This window comes from Phaseolus vulgaris, chromosome 1, assembly GCF_051622355.1.
Source record: "Phaseolus vulgaris cultivar YP4 chromosome 1, ASM5162235v1, whole genome shotgun sequence".
Lineage (NCBI taxonomy): Eukaryota > Viridiplantae > Streptophyta > Magnoliopsida > Fabales > Fabaceae > Phaseolus > Phaseolus vulgaris.
The window spans coordinates 22,776,883-22,797,305 of NC_143498.1; the positions used below are offsets into that span (position 1 = coordinate 22,776,883).

Genomic DNA, 20,423 nt, shown 5'->3' on the forward strand with positions numbered 1-20,423 from the left:
CGGTAGTTAGGTGGAAAGGAGGTCCAAGAGGTGCTGGAGGCGTGCAGATGTCCTAACAGCACGTGGAGGTGTTGGCGGCGTGCGAAGGTGTTGCCGACGTGAAAGGTTGTTGACGTGAAGGGTAGTAGAGAAGCAACGAGGTGGCTCGAGTGAGACAACACGATGTCTACAATGATGATGAGGGGGGAGGGGAGGGGGGGGGGGGAGAGATCAGTGGTGCGAAGGAGAGGAGTGGAGCAGAGTGTCATGGAAGAAATGAGGCAACGGAGTGAATGGAGCGTTGTATGGAGAAGAAGAAGTGAGGGAAGGTGATACTTTAACACCCATGCCATGCAGTAAAACAAATTCACTTCACACCCCCAACAAATTATTATTTTAACCATATTTATTTAATTTTTAATTTAAAATATTATAATAATTATTATAATTATTTATCAAATGTATATTGTTTACTATTTGAATTTCAAAAGAAACTTTTTCATAAAATAAATGAGTTGAGGTGATATTTAAACATCGAGATTTTCCTAGCTAATTAATTAGTTTTGGGTTAATTAATTCTCCTATTATGTTCAATTAATTAGTTTTGGGTTAAATTCTCCTATTATGTTTCAGTCTTTTGAGTTCTTTGGTATTTAATTCCTAACCAATAATATAAAAAAAAAAATTATTTGTATATTTAAAGTATACATATGAACCCTAAAATGAAACAATAATTAATTTTCAAGGCCAATATGTATTCTTGTGAAGCAAAAGAACGGTGGATCAGCCACCATATCATCAGCAAATCACCACTTACAAGTAAAGTATCCTTATATTGAAATATACCGATCATCACTTATTACACCATTCGTATATATATAGTTAAACATATGTTGATGACCATATGAAGAGAAGAGATGGATCAGACTGAATTCAAGAACATGTAAAAGAGGGTCTCGAATTTTTGCATTTCCTTGGGAGGAAGAGCCACTATAATGTTTATCCCATCATCACCACCACCACCAAAGGGAGGAAACAACAGAATAATATCCTTCCGATGATGCACCACAGGGCAACAATACTTTGGCTTCCCCCACGGATACTCCACCTCTTCAAACCCTAATCTCCACCACGTAGACACCAAAACATCCCCACGTGGAAACCCATCATGCACCTCTCCACGGTCTATAATAGACCTCGCATACTCATCACTCATTCTCTCTGCCCCCTCCTTCACCATCTCCACCAACCTTGAGAACTCGCCCTTCTCCAACTCCTCGCACGTCGCCGCCGCATACGCCGTTAGCACCGCGTTACCAGCGAAGCCTTTCGGCAACGGAGGGATCAGTTTCGAACGTATGTCCACGGCGAAGAGTATGGTGGATGATCTATTAGGGTCATAGGGTGCTGATAGGGCCTTGCACCTCCATACATGGGCGGTGATAACGTTAAAGCCAGTGGCACGGGCATTGGTGCTTCCCTTTGCTTTCTCCTTCAGGCTCAGGATGTCTTCTGAGGTTAGTTTCAAAACCCTAAAGTCGAGTTCTTCATTGGAAGCATCAAAGACGGTGGACTCAATACCTGTGGGTAGGTAATCGAGCTGGATTAACTCGGGGTGCGGGAAGGTGACACGTGGCGGGGATCGTGCGGCCAAGAGGTGCCTGTCGTTGCAGGGTATGACTGCGAAGGGCTTATTAGCAGCCAGTGCGGCAAGGTTGTCCAAGAAGGTTTTGAAGCTAAGTCCGTCAAAGGCCATGTGGCTGGTTGAGAAGCCCATTGCAAAGCCACCACACTCGAAGGATGTCAGCTGTAAAGTTAAGGCAATATAATCTATTTATTATTTATTGTTTTAACGTTGTACTCATGCATCAAATTTAATGTTTAATGGTGATGTGATTATGATAATGTGATGCTTTACGCTTTATTTTTATTTTTTTTTATCGGCAATAAATAATAAATAAAATAAAATAGAACCACTTTAGGGATGGTTCAACCCTTATACATAAAACGCTAAACCAATTCCAGCTATCTTCTTCTAAAAACCAACCCAACACTTCTACCCCTTACTAAACCAAGCAAAAACCTCAAGAAACTAACCTCGTACACTCCAAAGGAGCCAAACACCAATCAGAATAAGAGAACGAAACTAACCGGGAATTTGTTGAGACCTAAGACCAAGCCTTGACCTGTGCCAATGCAAAGACCTCTTTCTCGTCTGCCACTCCATTATTAAAAATTATACGATTCCTGTGACTCCAAATCTCACTAATCACCCCTACCCAGATCGTGTTCCAAACAACCAGGCCCGTCTCCGAAGGTAAGCTCAATCTAAATTGATCAAAATTGCTCCTTGGATCAATATGAGTCACAAACAGGATTCCTAGCCACTTAAAACATAAACACCAAACTCGCCAAGCAAACGAACAACCAAAGAACAAATGGCTACTCGACTCCTCCTCCTTCCCGCACAACACACACCTCAAGCTTTCTAAAAGAACCCCTCTTCTACTAAGATTGACCCTGGTAGCAAGCTTGTTTTCCAACACCCTCCAAGCCAAAACCATTGCAGAAGGAATTGCCTTACTCCTCCACAACTTTCTAAGCTCCTGCGAGGAAACCGCCTCATTATCCTTCCTGAAAAGGTTGTAAGCTGAGCTAACCGTATATGACTGAGAACCCCCACCCTTCCAAACCCAACTATCAGTCTCTTCAAGAACAACCGCAACCCCAAGCAGGAGCTGACTCAATCGATCCGCCGCCGGCTTCTCCCATTCGAAAAAAGGCCTTCTCCAAACAAGTCCCCAAACCCATCTCCCATTAGACCAAGTCCCAAGTTCCGACAGTTTTGCATTTTTGTTAGAGCTAACTGAGAAAAGTCGTGGAAAAACATTCTTCAACGCCTCACCCATCAACCAACTATCCTTCCAGAAACAAATGTCCGTCCCATTCCCAACCTTCCACTCAAAACTATCTTCGAAACATCTCCCCCACCCCTTCGAATACCAAACTTCCTTAAAATCCTTCCACCAAAGAGAACAACTTTTACCATTACTTGCCTCTCCCAGATCTCTCCACCCACCGTACTTAGAAAAAATGATGTCCTTCCAAAGACCTACCTCAACCGAGCCCAACCTCCATATCCACTTTCCCAATAGAGCCAAATTAAACAATCTCAGATCTATTATTCCAAGCCCCCCAAACTCACGAGGTTTACAAACCAGGTTCCAGGAAGCCCAAGCGATCTTCCTCCCTTCTGCACCCCAGCCCCAAAGAAAATCCCTTTGTAACTTGATCAACTTCCTTGCCACCCCAGCAGGCAATCTGAACAAAGACATAAAAAATAACGGAATAAAAGAAAGCACAGACCTAATCAGACAAATCCTCCCAGCCATCGACAAACTTCTTCCCTTCCACCTGCTTAATCTAGCCTGCACTTTCTCAATCACCCCGTTCCAAAACGCACCGCGCTTGTGACTCCCTCCGACTGGCAGACCCAAGTAAATGAACGGAGGAACCATCGTATCGCAACAAAGAATCGCTGCAAATCTCCGATGTGTGACCTGATCCATCCCCGTCCCTCCAATCCTACTCTTCGCAAAATTAACCCTTAACCCAGAAGATAGCTCGAAACACTGCAGGATCGCCCTGATGTTGAAGACACTTTTGGTATTTGCTTCACAAAAGAACAAAGTGTCATCCGCATACTGTAACATATTTACCTTTACTTTATTCTTCCCAACCTCCAAACTATCAATCAACTTTTTTTCCTCTGCTACCCTTGTCACCCCAGCTAACCCCTCCGCCACAATAAGGAAGAGAAAAGGGGCAAGCGGGTCACCTTGACGAAGACCCTTTCTAGGAAAGAGCTCCCTAGTTGGGCTTCCGTTTACAAGGACTGACACCGAAGCTGACTCCAAGCATCCCTTAATCCAACGAATCCACCGAGCACAGAAACCCAACCTCCTTAGCATATAATATAAAAATTCCCATTTCATCGAATCGTATGCCTTCTCGTAGTCGACTTTAAAGAAGATACATTGTTTTCTCTTTCTCTTGTAATCCTCAAGAACCTCATTTGCAATAAGCACACTATCCAACAAACCTCTTCCTTCTATAAAAGCCGACTGTCTAATGTCAATGATTTTTCCAATCACCTTTTTCAGGCGCAAGGAGAGCGCCTTTGAGATGATCTTATACAGGCAACCTACTAATGAGATAGGTCTGAACTCCCCCAGCTGTTGAGGATTTTCAACTTTTGGAATCAAACAAAGAAACGATGCGTTTGATCCTCTTGGCCAACATCCAAAATCAGCAAAATCCTTTACTGCGTTCATCACATCCTTCTTCAAGATATCCCAACAAGATTTTATAAAACCAAAGTTAAACCCGTCGGGACCAGAACTTTTTGAACTATCGCACCCCCAAATCACATCTCTTACCTCTTCTTCCGAGAAAACGCTGACTAACATAGCGTTATCAGCTTCCGATATGGTATTGAACATGACATTATCCAAAGTGACCTGACAAACATCGTTCCGGGCAAACCTTTCTTCGAAGTACTTACTAACCTTATCCTTTACCTCCTCCTTATCATCACACCATTTATTATTGTCAAAAAAACCATGTAACTGGTTCCTTGCCCTCCTCCACTTAACCGCGGAATGAAAGAACTTTGTATTGTGATCCCCCTACTTTATCCAATTCTGCCTTGCTTTCTGGAATAAGATCGCCTCCTGTTTGGATTTGGACTCAGATAGTTGAGCAAAGAGAGACTTTCTTTCTTCCCTTTCTGACTCCATCAACCCGTCTTCGTCGTCACGAGAATCTAACTCGTCTAACCTTTTTTGGATTTCCTTACTAGCCTGATCCACATCTCCGAATACTTCCCTATTCCACACCTTGAGGTCTGCTTTTAACTTTTTCAGCTTCTCTTTAAACACAAAAATTCCCCCTCCTGTCACCTTGTAAGCAGACCAGCTCGAACTCACAAACTCCTTAAACCTACTATCCTTCAGCCAAACATTCAAAAACCTAAACGGCTTCGGACCCCAATCCACTGAAACTTCCTTCAGAATAACAACGCAATGGTCCGAGATTGATCTATTGAAGACAAATTGTTGGCTGTTTGGCCACAACTCCAACCACTCCTTGGATACCAGCACCCTGTCAATCCTGCTTTTCACCAAACCATTGGGTTTGAACCAAGTAAACTTCCTGCCCACCAGCGGAATATCAACCAACTCAGAGCTTTCAATGAAATCATTAAACCCCTTTATTTCTCTAGAGTAATCAGAGCACGACACCAAACTCTTCCTTTCCTCCTGCCTTCTTATACAATTAAAGTCTCCAATGATGCACCAAGCCTTCAATAGCTGACCCTGTCTGATACCACTGATCTCATTCCACATCTCCTTCTTTTCCCGAAAAGATCCTGAACAATAAATGTTCACAATGGTGACGTGGGTTCCAAAACCCCTCTTCCAAACCCCTTCTAACACTGAAAAGTTCCTACCATTCTTGAAACTGGACAGCTGAAAAACCTTATTGCTCCACATCGTAATCACCCCACCTGCGCTATTAACTGCTTTGTTTTCCACCCAATCCACTTCGTTGGTTCCCCAAATAAGATACACATTTTCTCTACTAAAATCCGAACACTTTGTCTCTTGTAAACATACCATGTCCACCTGCTCCCTACTAATCATATCCCTGACATAATTCTTTTTTACCGCCCCGCCTATCCCTCTGATATTCAGACTAAGAATCTTCATTAACAAACTTGCTCCTCTCTTTCCACATTCTCCTCGTAGTCACCCCGCCTTGGTTAGATAACGAATAAATACCATCTAAAACTATCTCTTCTCGATCAGCGAGCGAAAACCCAGCTTCTTTCCCTACTCCCCAGACACTTGCAACCAAATTCTTATCTGTCTTCACCCAAAAAATCCTGTTACAATTCTCAATTGCACTATCAGAAGTGAATAGCGAATTCGACGAGCTGCCTGTTTGGTGAACCAAAAACACTTGATCCACTGAGGACTGTCTTCCCACGACTTCTCCATCCAAACCCGACACCCTGCCCTCCATATCACCGTTGTTGCCCCCACCTTCCACTTCGTCTTCCAAACCCGCCCCTAAAACCTCTGATTGTCCTCCTGGAGAGGAGGCGCACCCACCGTCTCTCGGCTTTGACGTCTCTGATCTCCTTGCCTCCTCTGCATCATCTGGCTTTTCAGGGTCAGCCGAGCCACTATCAGTCAAACCTTGGACTACTGGAGACTTTGGGATGTCCATTACGACTAACGAACTCCCGACAACTCCATCTCTAATCACACTGGTCCCAGACTGTTCCAAATCGTGCAAAGAAGGTCTTATCCCTATCGAGTCAGCGACCGAGTCAGCGACCTTACTCACCAAACTCGTCTGTCTTGAAACAGTCCCAACTTCAACTTCTTCTTCTTCGTGACAGCCATTCTGGGCGCTCAAAATAATGTTGCACGGCTTCATAAGTGCACTTTGACACTTTAAATCCCCCACCACTCCTTTCACACTTAAAACTCCATTTTCCACGCACCTAATCATAGGGGAACACACCTTTAAAGAAGCGGGCCCACCATCATTAACTTCCTGCACTCCTACTTCTAGAAAAGGCTCTTGAGGTGGCGCTTGAAAAGACGCTCCTGCCCTCACAGAACCACTCAACGTGCACCTACTCACTCCTACACCACCATTACTCCTTGCCTTTTTATCTGCTGACTTGGACTCCTTGGAACTAGCCACCTCCACGTAGGAATCCACTTTCTCTTTCTTTGAAAAGCTAAGAGAACCGTGCCCACCCACTAAAGCCACTCTCTCTCTCAAGGAATTACCGTGCACATTCAATGGCCCTCTTAAATGATCTTGAACCCTTCCCTCACGCCCCTTACCAAGACAACCCGGGCCCACCTTGCCCTGCACCGTCTCTTCCATCACCATTCCTCCTTCCCCGACGGCGTCCACACCTCCATCTCCGGCCATCCCAAGCTCCGACCCCACTGAATCACACAAACTAGCCGCTACGCTTCCGTCATCAGAGCTAGCTTTGGTGTCTACCTCTGAAGCTCCGCCATTCCACTTGCCAAGACTCCGCTCCGGGACGCACAACTCTTCAACAAAGGCGACCTTACACAACCTGCCATTGATACACAACTCCTTCTCCATATTGACGGCTGATCTGCCCGTTGTTTTAACTCTAAACCGAGCAAACTCCACTGTTTCTCTTCTCTCAGTTGCTTCATCAACCTCCATCACCTCTCCCACCACGGCCCCTATTTTGGAAAAGCTGTGATTGCACCAGAGCTGTAACGGGATTCCACTGCATCGTATCCATGCAAAACGTTCTTTTAGTTTGAAAGAACCATCCCAGGGGGTAACCGCCGAGAACACTTCGTCGAACCATGACCTGTTGTCTGCTATGATCTTCTGCAGACTCCCTCCAACATCGCATGAAAGCAGAACGAACCTACCACCAAGATATCTTACTTTGACTTGGCTGAAACCTCCCAGCACAAAGCTCTCCTGAATCACTTGCATGCTTGGAAGCTCTTTCAGATTACCAACGTAGCTTCCTTCTAACCAATCATCATGTTCTACCTCCACTGTAACCTGAAAATCGACTTCACCCCCCAAAGAGCTACCCGCATTCTCGCCTGTTCCGAGCTTGCCTGCCCCCCCTGAGACAACTTGAGCGAACGAAACCTGCTCCGTTTGCTTCCCCTTCCCTAAACTGGACCCTTCATTCCTTTGCTTCCTTGGTCCATCCTTCCTCTGATATTTGGGAAGGTTCACCTGCATCTTCCAAGTGCCAATCCAGATTGCACTCAACTCTCTTTCCAGAGAAAGAACATCCTTCACACCCTGGAACCTTACGAAACCAAATTTCATGTTCCTTGCATTGAGCTTTCTTGAAACAAAGACATCCATAACCCTTCCCCACCTTTGAAAAACCTTCCAAAGATCTCTCTCCATGAAATGTTCGGGGAAGTTAGTAAAGAAAAACGAAGTGTCCGCCATTGACGAGAGATAACAAAACCGTAAGAGCCTTTACGTATCCGACCACCATGTTCCTCCGATTGCTCAGGATTTGGTCAACCCATCCACCCTAAAGGTTCCGGCTCTTCAACATACTTTACGCTTTACTTTTTCTTGTGCAATTATAGTTTATGTAATTTAATCTTTAATTTTTATTCATATACCTAAATAACAAGTATGGTTGAACATAATATAATTAATCTCTTCTCTTAATTACTTTTTAATTGTGAAATTTTTAAAATTTATTTATTTATTTACTGTGCTTAAAATTCAAAATATATGTAGTTACATGTAAAAATAAAAAAAATATTCCATAAGTAGTTTATTATGATAAATATTACTATATTTCTTATTTTATATAAAAAAAAATTAAAAGACATAAAAATGATAGAGAGAGTAGTTTATTTCTCAACTTCTTGATAAAAGGGTTCAGAAAAATCAGTGAAGAATGTTCGCTTACATGATTTTGGATAGCTAGAGAAATAATGAAAAATATTACAAAATATTATTAAAAATATTTCATGTGAGATTCATAGTACTAGTGACATCAATTCTCAAAATTATTCCTTTTTTAAAAGTATTTAGTTCCTCAAGCTTAAGAATGGATGTTAATACGACTTTTATATGCGTAAAATCAATCCTAAGAGTGTAAATTGTTTATACTTTGTGTAAGTGGTTATATATTTATCAAAATAAATATGATTTGATATTTCCCTCTGTTAACAATTCCAGAAAAAAACAAACAGAGAAGGAAGCAATTGTAATTTATTGCTATACATTTCTACTATTAAATTTGTTTTTCTCTGGTTGATTATAAACTGGTGGAAATTGTTAATAATATAACTTTTACTAAATTATAGGCAGCTAGTATGAGTTAATGATAATTAAGTAGAACGCATAAGAAGTGTATTTATTCAAATGATGTTGCATTTTGGGCAGCCCAGGCAAGATAAAGTGCAGCTGATGCAACATATTGAACAACCAGATGCAATAAATTGGAGTTACCAAACGCAGATTTGCAAAAATGGAAGCATTTTACCTGTAGTGTGCATAGTGGAAGATCGGTTGGTTTAAGGAAATCCTCAGTCTTGTGAACCAAATGTGCAAAAGCTGGATTGGGATAAGCGAGATCTCCAATCTCAGTTAACATGTGGTGAGTGGAAGCCACCACAAACACAGCACCCTTTGCGTTGCAATCTATCTCTAATCGTTTTGTTTCGGGGTTCAGACTCAATCTTCCGGCTAAGAAGTCATAGCACACAAGAGCATCCTCTAGGGCCTTCTTCAACTTCTGAGCCACCTTTTGGGGTGAAAAATCTTTGTTTGCTGAGAAGAAGTGAACCGTGTCCACGTCAAAGTTCACTACCTTGTCGATGTTTGATAGGAACAAGGTCTTCTTCTCCGTTTCTTTGGATGGGAAAATCGTTGAAGTTTCGTGGATGGTCACCTTCAGATCTTGAACAAGTGATGGAGATTCTATGCAAGAGGTTCCCATGTTTGACAAACTCAACTAAAGTGTGTAATGTTATGTTATACACTGCGTGTGTTATGCTTTTTGGCCTTCACCTATATATATACACTGGATATCATCTTTGCGGAAGCATGCAACATGCACACCATGCACCATGTACCATAACGTGCTTTTATGAGCTTTAAATTCACCGGAGGTTCAGATTGTCACACGATGTCACGCAGAAATTAAGGCACAAAATCAATGGATTCAGTAGCTTGTTTGGAATTTGTTGGTACGTACAAAGGCAAAAAGTAGAAGCAGAAAAGGTGGGTAAGTTTAAAAGAAACTAGAATAGAATAAAAATTAAAGTTACTAAATTGAAAAGAATTAAAACAAAATAATTCTTTTAAAAAAAATTATTATTATTATTCATTTTATTATTAATAGACTATTCTTCTTCTTCTTATTATTATTATTATTATTATATTATTAAGCAGTACATTGCCAAAACATAAAATTTTGAAGACAGTCTCATCATAATATTACGAGAAGAGTTTTTATTCGAAAATCATTATTATATTATGGTCTATTTAAAATCAATGTCCATTCTTTTTCTATGTAGTGAAACATAATTAGTTATGAATCTGAACCATCTTTTAATATTTGTTTACACTTTTAAATAGACCATGTCTAAGATTTTGGCCATGTCTAATTTTAAATAGACCATCATGTCCTTAACAGGGGTTGGGAGATGATAGGAGCTACTGATAAACTCTCCTGGCCTTAAACAGGGGTTGTATTTTTTATTTTTTATTTTTCTTCTGTTGGTGTATATTTGTTTGGTTAGGTACTCTGGTAATGGCTACAGGTCTGAAGACTTCATATCAGATTGGAGTTTCGGGTGTCCTATTCAAAGTATGAGAAGTTAAGCAGGTTTCCTAGCCGTATTCACTGTGTTTTGGATGAGCAGCTGCGTGGTTGGTGTGCAGTAGCTACAGGGGATTGTTAAGTGTCGAGCCTGCTGTGGAGAACGGGTGCTACTCAACACCGTCAGCTTAGCGTATCTTTTACTGGCGTGGAAAGTCTGGTGGTTTTGTAGAGTGCTGATATGATGGTGTGCTATGGAGGTTTTCGTGGAATTTTTTAGGGGTTAAGTTTGTTTTCTGTCTTAGGTAGTGGGTAAGGATCTTTTGTGATGTTTTTATCCGTTGGGGTAAATGGGTAAACCTTAAGTGTTTAGGTTGGCTCTTTTATGTCCAGCAGAACCTTATTAGCTTATGCGTAGAAGGGTTTTTTTTATATGGGTTGGAATACTTCCTGGAGTGTCTTTTTTAAATTTTATTAATTTGTTGCGGATAAAAAAAATGTCTAAGATTTTCTAAGACCGTCGCCTCTAAAATCACTAACTATGTCTAAGATTTTCTATCTAAGATTTTCTATCTAAGATTTTCTATGTAATGAAACATAATTAATTACGAATCTCATCCATCTTTTAATATTTGTTTACACTTTTTTCTATTGTTTTTCGCAGGGAAATTGTATAAAAAATATGTGTAAGATAAATATAAAAATTGATATTGTACATGCAAAAATTCTTAATTTTAACATGCGTTTGTTAACAGAAGTTAGAATAACTTCCAGTAAGACACTTACGTATTGTACTGGGTATTTTTCTAATCCCTGATAAGTGTTGACAGGTTTTTAATAAATCATAGTAAAGTTTTTATTTTTTAAGAAACTTCGGCACGTAAGACTGTTTTTCCTAAAAATATTTATAGACACTTCATCACGTTCAAGGTAGGATTTCGTTTTAGAGGAAAATCTTTGTTGCTCACGTAAGGAGTTTTCCCTCTAAATCATTTCCAACTCGTCTAATCTCTTCACTTCTCAACTCATATTCTCTTTACTTGTATCCTATTTGCTATTTATTTCAAAATTGATTTTCACTTTCTCCATTTCTCATATCTTATATTACTTTTGTGGTTAACTCTAAATGTGTTCTTTATTTTTGTGAACAAATTATTCTAAAGTGGTGTATTTTCATTTCAGAATTGTGGTGTGTTTTTGTTCTGGGAACTACAGTGAAATTTTTGGATTCGATGACTCAAATCTTTGTCATTCGTCTCTCATTTTTCTCTCGTCTATTTATGAATCTTTTAAGTGCTTTCTTTGAAATACATATATATGATCGTCCAACAAATGAAAATAAAGATACTTGATTTTTTTTACTGTAAATTTACGTATGTTAATTTTCATTGGATCTTATTCACTTTTTATTTTATTTCTTAGAACTCGACAAATTATCTAATGGATCAATTTTATCTGTAAATTTTTAAGAATTTTATGTGGTGACATGGGGTTTAGAAGTTAAGAGTTATATTGTTTAAACAAGAAATGTTATAGTTAGATTTCGAAAGAAAATGAAGGTTTTTTATTTCCAATAAATGTTTTTAATTTGACAATTTTTTTAAGGCTCAAAGATGATAAATTAGTATAAACTTAATATGTAAACAATGAAAACTAAAGCTCATTCCCCTCTCTTTCTTTCTCTTTTCATTTGAGTAACTTTATATTTATGTTTTCCTTTTATTTTTTGATGATTTGTTCCTTATAGTTTAGGATAACAATGTATCATCTTCTTTTATGTTGTTATATTTCATTATTACTCAGTTTGTGATTTTAGAGGCGTCTAGTAAACACTTAGACATTGTTTTTGGAATGGTCATTTATGGAACTAGCTGGTCAGAATTTCCATAGAAGTAGAAGGGACCTAGAAATCTTCAAATACTTTTGAGACTACATCCATATGTGTACTTAGAAACAGTAAGTTTATTTTATAAAATTATGAATAATGGTGTGATGCCAAACAAAATCGTGGATTTACATATTATATCACTATTAGATTCCTTTAATTTTGTTTACTTGTGTTTTTAGTACTTTTATTGGTTTATTGTTTTCCGATAAGAGTATCATATAACTAATGTTGTGAAAATTGTGAGTATAATTGCATACTCGTTCGATTAAACAATTTTAGAGAAGAAAGCAAGGAGATTCGCATGGGAGATTGTGAATCGTGCGGATTAGAACGAGTACGCGTGTCGCTTGCTAGATCAAAGGATCGTTCAGTCATCACTGATGGCAGAGAACATATCCCTAGGACAATGACCAGAAGAATCTAGGAAAAGTGAGACTCGGCAGAGACTAACAAAGACTCTCTCTTACATGACCTAGTTGTACAAATTAGAATAGAATTTCTGATGGAGATCCATCTCAGACAAAGCCAGCCACCACAACTTAAGACTAAGAGTAGAGATAGTAGAATATATTTTTTTCAAGCCTTGTATAAAATGTAAAAAGTAGAAATAGGAAATTTCCTTTCTGACCCTGTATTTTGGGTCAAGAGTAGAATAGAAATCAAACTCTAAACCTAAGGATGAGAGGAAGTGAACAACAACCTCTACAAATCCTAACTTCCCATGCAAGCTAGGGTTAGTAGATGAGAAAGGCAACTCCTACAAACCCTAAACCTAACTTGCCATGCAAACCAAGGTTAGGGAAGTTACCCTTCATGAAAACAGCTAGAGTTCTTATTGATATTAATAAGGGAAAGCTGAAAGTCAGAGCTCAAAATGATGAAGTAACTTTTAATATTTTTGGTTTGAAAATTTCCAATACAGGGGAAGATTGCTTACAAAAAGATACAACAAGCCTTTCCTGAAACTAAAGAGCAATTAGACCTCTCAATTTTATTTGAGAAATTTATACATCATCACATTTCAAACGACGAGGACAAGAAGAATAAACTTGTTCCAGAAGTTATAGAAAAGCAACACACCCTAATACATCAGGGACAAAAGAGGAAGACAAAGCCCAACAAAAGGTAACTATAGTGAAGGATGAATTTAGACCAAGGCAACCAATAATGCTTAGAAGTGCTAAAATAAAATTTCAACCTAGAGGGTTGAAAAAAAGGGTCAAGATTATGGGTTATTAAAGAAATTAGGACAGATGAAACTATTGAACTTGAAAGTCCATATTCTAGAAGAACTAAAGTTGTCACCAGGAAATTGTTGCAACAAAGTGGTCGTCCACCTTAGAGAAGTAGGCATGAAGCTATATGATGTTAAACAAGTGCTTTCTGGGAGGCAACCCAATTTTTCTTGCCAGTTGACCCGCTCGCCGGTTGACTCTAGTGACAAGCTCTGGCTCCGTCTATCTCTGCTGGAATCTGCTATTCCTTTTGTTGTGTTGGAACACGGCTCCGTTGAGATCTCAAGTCCCTTTTATATTTTTACCTCTTGTAATAACTTTCTATCACGAGAATATAATCTCAAGAAAAAACATACTCAACAGAGAAATATTCCGCTCAAAGGCACACCCTCAAGGTGTCGCAACAAAACGTAATCTTCCCTTCCTGGAGTGCATAAAATCGTAACAGAATAACCACCAGGGTACCAACTCATGTACCAACATCAGGGGTTCAATTTATTTAAGTAGCCACCCTCAGGCTGGTGATACGTTATCTTTTGAACATATGCAACCTAACCTCCACGTGCCCTAGCACACATGGGCTTAGGTTTTAAAGGAAACGTTTACTTAAGCTAGACCCCTTGTGTACTAAGTACACCCCAAGGTCCAAAACTACCATTCGCTAACCGCCTATGCCTTATGCACAAGGAGTTATATGAAAAAGGAACCAACACATACATCTAGGGCCCAATCTCATGGCCCACCAACTTAGCCCAAAAGCCGAGCTTACTTGCCTACGATAAATACTGAGGTCCGACCTCCGAGCGCTGAGCTATGAGCGCTTTGGTCCAGTACACAAGCCCCCCAGGCTCGAGCTGAGCTTGCTTCAGCGAAGAGGCTATTTGCTCGCCCTTGGTGGCTTACGTGTCTTGTGAGTAGTGGCGCGTGTGGCGCGATGCACGAAGCATTTCTGAGTGGACATCTCACCATACTCCATCGTGAGCGTACACATGGCCCTCATCAACGACTGAAAAGCATTGTAGCTTACCTTTCCCAACACTGTGCCTTTTAACGTTTGAAAAACTTCAACATTTGGCACTGTTTCATTTCTCCTTCACAAAGCTTTCACGCCTCTCTTAAACTTTCTTCACCTCCTTCCTCAACCTGGGAAACCTCCTCGCCTCGACTTACTCCCTGAACACAGGTACCTCTTCCTACCCAAATCATCATTATTTGTTAGACATTATTGTGATCATATCACCTGTGTTGGGACTGTTCCGTATTCACCCTTTTTTAGGTTACACTTACTGCCATTTTCTGCTAGTTTCGTTGTTTTACTTGAATTTGAAATGTGCGTTTGCTTTCTTTGCCTGAATGTGTGCTTGCTTTTGCTTGTTGTTTTCTGTTCTAGATATTCTATTACGACGGATTACCGAAACATGTACTCCTGGGCTCCTGCAAACCCTCTAGAGGAAACCTCTTTATATACTACATGTGACCAAATAGTAGCCCTTAGGAAAGAAAAATGTCAGCTTAAATATCATTTTGGTAGGGAGAGCAATATAGACTTTAGAATAATCCCTTGTAGAGAGGACGAGCCCATCTAATGCGATGAGTCCTCGGACCTTGATGGTCCATTATGCTATTTTTACACCATGTCTTCAAAAGAGTTCTCCTTTGTTTACCCTTGTTCAATTTTGAAAAAGAGCTCCTCACTGAAATCAATGTCGCCCCAGTCCAGCTACATTCAAATAATTGGGCATTTGTTCGGGCTTTTTCCATCCTCTGCACCCATTTCGACAATCTTCCATCTGTAGAGGTCTTTTTATATTTCTTTGAGGCCAAACGCTTGGGCCGCCAATTGTGGGTTTCCTTCAACGGGGTGGTTGGGAGAGCATTGCTTTCATTCTTCCAGCAATCATATAATGGGTTATAAAGACAAGTTTTTGAAAATTCGTTGCAACAAGAGGGACCCAACTCTTCTTGATAGGTTCCCTTTGTACTGGATCCAGAACCCCAACTTCCAAGGTGCTCGATGCCTGAAGGACATGCCACACCGGGATTAAGAAGTGTGCCTCTTCTTCTCCAGCTTGAAGGTGGTTTTTGATACAACCACCCTTATAAGTAAAGAGTTATCCCTAGTGGGACTAAAAGCTTACATAGGTATCCTTCGTTCTCTTGCTCTTACAGATGTTAACTTGTGTATTTTCTTGCTGATCTACCTCTATTTCTCTTGCAGACAACATGTTGGGTAGACTAAAAAAAAGGACTTGGCAGCCAGGGCCAAGAAGATGAAGGAAGTTGCCCAAGCTCGCCCTGTTGAGGACCTGAAGCTTAAAGTCATTGCTAAGGCCACCCCTGCTCCTACTGATGATGAGGAGACCTACTCCGGGCCGGTCTTCAAAAGGAGGCGCAAGGCTTCCACCAAGCCCTCTGAGCATTTTGTCTATTGTTTTTGCATTTTTCAAAATGAGTGATCATTTACATGTATCAAGTGTACAAGGGAGTAATAGAAAACAAAAAGATGCCTATAGGTGGAGAGAGGAAAATAGAATTTTGAGAAAAGATAAAGATAGAAAATGGGATAAGATAAAAGAAATGTTTGGCAAAATGGTTCTCAACCAAAATAAGGACAAAAGGTTTGAAGAAGAAAGACCTATTCATAGAAGAAAGATTTATAACTCCCATTATCAAAGAAAGGAAGGGGTGTGTTTTGAGCCTAGAAGTTTATATTATTCTACATAGCCTGAAGTATACATTGCCTACTTTGATGGAAAAAAAATGTTGAAGAATATTTAGAATGGGAGACAAAGTTTGATCAAACTTTTAAGAAATACAAAGTGGATGAACATACTAAATTTTTCTTGGCTACCCTATGTTTTCAAGAATATGCTAGGTCTTGGTGGCAACAAAGGCAACTTGATGTTAGAATTGGTACAACATCAAATGTATAGTATTGGAGTGATTTAAAGGCATGTATGAGAAGAATATTTGTTCCATCTTCATATGATAGAAAAAGAAAGCTTAAAGAAGAAATGAAAAAGCTTGTTAAAATAGGAAGAAAATTTGTAGACAGAGAAAAAAAATATGCTAGAGGAGAAAAATAGTTTAAAGAAAAATTACAAGTTATTGTTAGAAAGAAAGAAGAGAAAGAAAAAAAGAGAAAGAGAGGAGAAAGAAAGGAAAGTTAGAGAGGAGAAAGAAAAAAGAGAAAGAATGATGACAGAAAAGGAAAGTACAAAAAAGTCTTTTTCTGGAGCTGAACCAGATATAGAAATAAACTCTTCCTGCACAGAAAAGACATATGCAGGTTTGATTGATAAGGAAGAAGAAGAGGAAACCAACAAAGAAGAAGAGTCTTTTATGACACCCCTGCAAGCATAGCTGAGAAAGAATCCTTAAAGGGGGATTGCAATACTTTGAACTCTTCTTTTCAATTATATAATGCTAATTTTCTTCACAAAAATCTCAAAACCAACACTTTGTGATGTTGTTGCCTAGCTTGGGCAATAAACAACACAAAGTGAACAAAAATATTTTTGAAAAAGGCTTTATGTTTTTCTTTCAAACATTTTATAAAAATAAAAGGCCTTATTTTTGTTTTATTTTATTTTATTTTCTTTTAATAAAGAAAATGATCTCATATTTGTTTTATGTCTATTGTAGATTGACATTTGATCCAGGAGGAAAATAAAAAATAAATAGAGGCTGCTATCATTAAACATCAATCAGGATATGAGGATAGATCCTTCTCAATAGGGAGAGAATGATGAAAACCCATCCAGCCTCAAAACATTTGGCTAAGGAGATTGGAAGCAGAAAATGGATCTTAGAAGACTCACATCTTAAGGAGAATTAATGTTGTTTGCTCTTCCATTTTTATGTAGTTTTATAAACATTATACAGAGTCATATATGCTTTATTTTGGGCTTGTATTTGGGTCATTTTCTTCGGCCATGTTTTGGGCCAATTAGAGTAGGGTGTAAATAGAAAAAAGAAATTGTCTAGCTAGAGTTACATTTGATGCAATCCTAAACCCTAAACCTTAAACCTAGGTAAACTTGTCATGAAAGGTGAGCTTGACACAAGCCTAATTTATGCTAAGTACACCTCCAATTTATGCTAATTGAACCCTATTCTAGCTTATTCTTCTATTTAGACCCCCAAAGTGAGCCCAATTTATTTACATAAACTTGTCTTGTGAAAAGACTAAAAGAAAGAACATTTGATATTCTGGTTTATGTCTAGCTCTTCTTTTACTAAGGCTCTCTTGAGGTTTGGTGGGGCCTGGTTTTGTGTTGAGATGACTGACCTAATTGTGAAGTGTATGTTGTGTCCTTAGTCATTTGCTTATTAAGGTGGTTTGTATCACTATGTCCATTTCTTCTTCTGTTGAGGTCTTTCTGATGTTTGGTAGGGCCTTGCCTTGGATGTTGAAATGATTGACCTAATTGTTAAGTGTCCATGGTGTCCTTAGTCATCTTCTTGTTGAGTTGGGTTGTATCAATATGTCTCGACCTTCAATTCTTTTTCTTTTTCAAATTAAGAGGCCAAATTTTTCTTTTTACACATTCATTTTTATGAAAACAACTCTAAAAATGTAGTCAAATTCACTCCTAATCAACTAACAATTGCATGAATTATGTTCAATCAAGTTTCAAACTAGAAGTTTAGGAAAAATTTTAAAAGTTCTTGACACACATGTAGAACTTAAGGAAAAAATGATTTAGAATTTTCTAATGCACTAATAACAAACGAGGAATTCAAACAGGAAAAGAATTAGACAACAAGATGGTTCAACTAACATGTTTTTAAGCAAGAAAAATAATGTAAAAATTTAGCCCTACTTCTAAAGAGTTTATGACATGTTAAAGGACTAAACAAAAACATAGAAGATTCAAAAATTAAAAGCTAAGTAACACTTGTGAGTAAAGAATTCAACAAAGACACAAAATTAGACAATCACACATAATAGAATTCCTAAACATGGCACTGATTCAAGATAATTGGAACTAAAATTTGAATCAACTAAAAATAAACATGGATTGAACATGAAATTTAAAAACTAAGACACAAACATGCATATAAAAGACAAAATCAAGCAAGGAAGAATGAGTGTCTCTTGAAGCTTCCTTACCTGGCTCATGATGCCAAATGATGGAAGACACTACAAGCAACAAAAGAACTTAATTTTTTTTTTTAACTTTTCCCAAGTTTCTAGTGAGCAAAAACAACATTAAAAGCCCTTACTTCCAAGGAAGATTCCTTGGTGGTGAGCCTAGTAGAATACTCTCATTTTAGATGACTTCAAACGAACAAGAAAACAAACAAAATGCTTTAGTAAATTCAAGTTCAATTTCAAAGTGAGGAATACAAGAGGCAAGATCTAAAGAATGTGAGACTAATTACACAAGAAGAGAGAATTTCAAATTCGGCACCTCAAGCTAGTCTTCAAGTCTCACATTACCCAAAATAAGATGTTTTCATGTGTTTACAAGCACTCCATGTAATTGTCTTGGTGTATGGTCGTGTGAGGCTATGTGATGGTTGTGTGTTGTTCTTGTTGGCCTCCTTAATTAGGGTTTTTGACTTCCCTAATGAAGAGGGTTGAAGTTTGACTCTCACACAAAGTAGGGTGTTGACCTCTCACTCACACACTAATTATGGTCCAAATGTAGCCTACTTATGCTTCTACTTTTTACACAAGAAAATTACTACTCTTATACAAAATATTTCGCTCTTGTTTACATTTTTACAAGAATAAGAAAAAAAGGAAAAGAAGTTTTAATAGTTCATACTCCATAGAAAGAGAGTTTTCTAAGGTTCTTCTTCCTCTTCCAATCTCATATAGCCATGCCCTGATCAAAGGTCCAATGTGTGATCTTTCAGATGGTCTTCCATCAGTTAGGTTAAGTGAAGCACTATAAAGCAAATTTTCACTGTCTTTCTATTTCATGTTTATATTACTTATTTCATTTATCCTTTCACATGATTTTGAAAGTGATTGAGAAAAAAAATTATAAACTAATAAAAGCTAATCATTAGATTGTCTACTTATACATACTTTCTAACTAGCTTTGTGAAATATTTTACAAGTTTTGTTCAACTCTTTTTATAAAACTATAACTTTTTTTTTCCATATGTGACTTAAAAGGAAACTATGAGATTTAGTTAGAAAATTACATAAATGACATGAAATAACTTTAAACTAATTTGAGTTTGGCTCATTCCGTGAAATCATGGTTATATATTTTCAGCTTATTAATTTTTGTGACCTTTAAATTATGTTATTGAAAAAATTATGAAAAACAACTTTTAAAAAAATTAAAAAATAAAGCCTTGAAATATTCTTCTTTAACATATCATAATGTCACCTAAACAATTAACATACATACTGCACTTTGGTAATATATCGTATCAAAATGAGTCGCGTGCTAAAGTAATAAAATTATAGGACGAAGTAGAATTATAATGCTTACAATAAGTAGATATACATTATTGTTTAGATAAGTCTACATTATTTTCAGATTCTAAATTATTGTTATCTTGAAAATCTTTTGCCTCTTGTTGTTATCTTGAAAATCTTTTGCCTCTTGTTGTTATGTTGAAAAATCTTTTGTCTCTAGTCTCGTCCACAGTTGCCAGATGCTCCAATTCATGTTTTTTTGATTCTTTTCACTTTGTCTTGATGATAGACAATGTCTTGACACATTACGGTTAATGAATTCTTCAATAATACATGTATTCATGGCAGAGAAAGATTAGAATGTGATGACCGTTTGATGTTCAAATTTCCATAATAATAATAATAATTTTATCATATTCATATTCATATTTTTCAAAGAAAAAATAAAAAACTAAATAATAAGACGGGATAACAGCTAAACCAAATAATGAGAAGGGATAAAAAATTATAATTTTTAAGAGAGATAAATATATAAAGAAAAATTGC

General features: G+C 38.1%; 1 protein-coding gene across 1 annotated transcript; it reads right to left on the reverse strand.

Annotated features, from left to right (window-relative positions):
• Positions 1–750: 750 nt before the first annotated feature.
• LOC137815464 (acyltransferase GLAUCE) lies at positions 751–9,572 on the reverse strand. Its single transcript, XM_068618584.2, has 2 exons — positions 9,089–9,572; positions 751–1,786 (listed from the first exon to the last, which is right to left on the reverse strand). Exons 1-2 carry the CDS (start codon positions 9,542–9,544, stop codon positions 902–904), a joined length of 1,341 nt encoding a protein of 446 aa, XP_068474685.1. The 5' UTR covers positions 9,545–9,572; the 3' UTR covers positions 751–901.
• Between the last annotated feature and the right edge of the window lie 10,851 nt (positions 9,573–20,423).

Excerpts from the sequence above, each read along its gene's own strand:
- LOC137815464 (XM_068618584.2), bottom strand. The coding sequence starts at position 9,544 with ATGGGAACCTCTTGCATAGAATCTCCATCACTTGTTCAAGATCTGAAG. Across the intron at positions 1,787-9,088 it reads TTCCACTATGCACACTACAG|CTGACATCCTTCGAGTGTGG; the intron begins GTAAAATGCTTC and ends TTAACTTTACAG.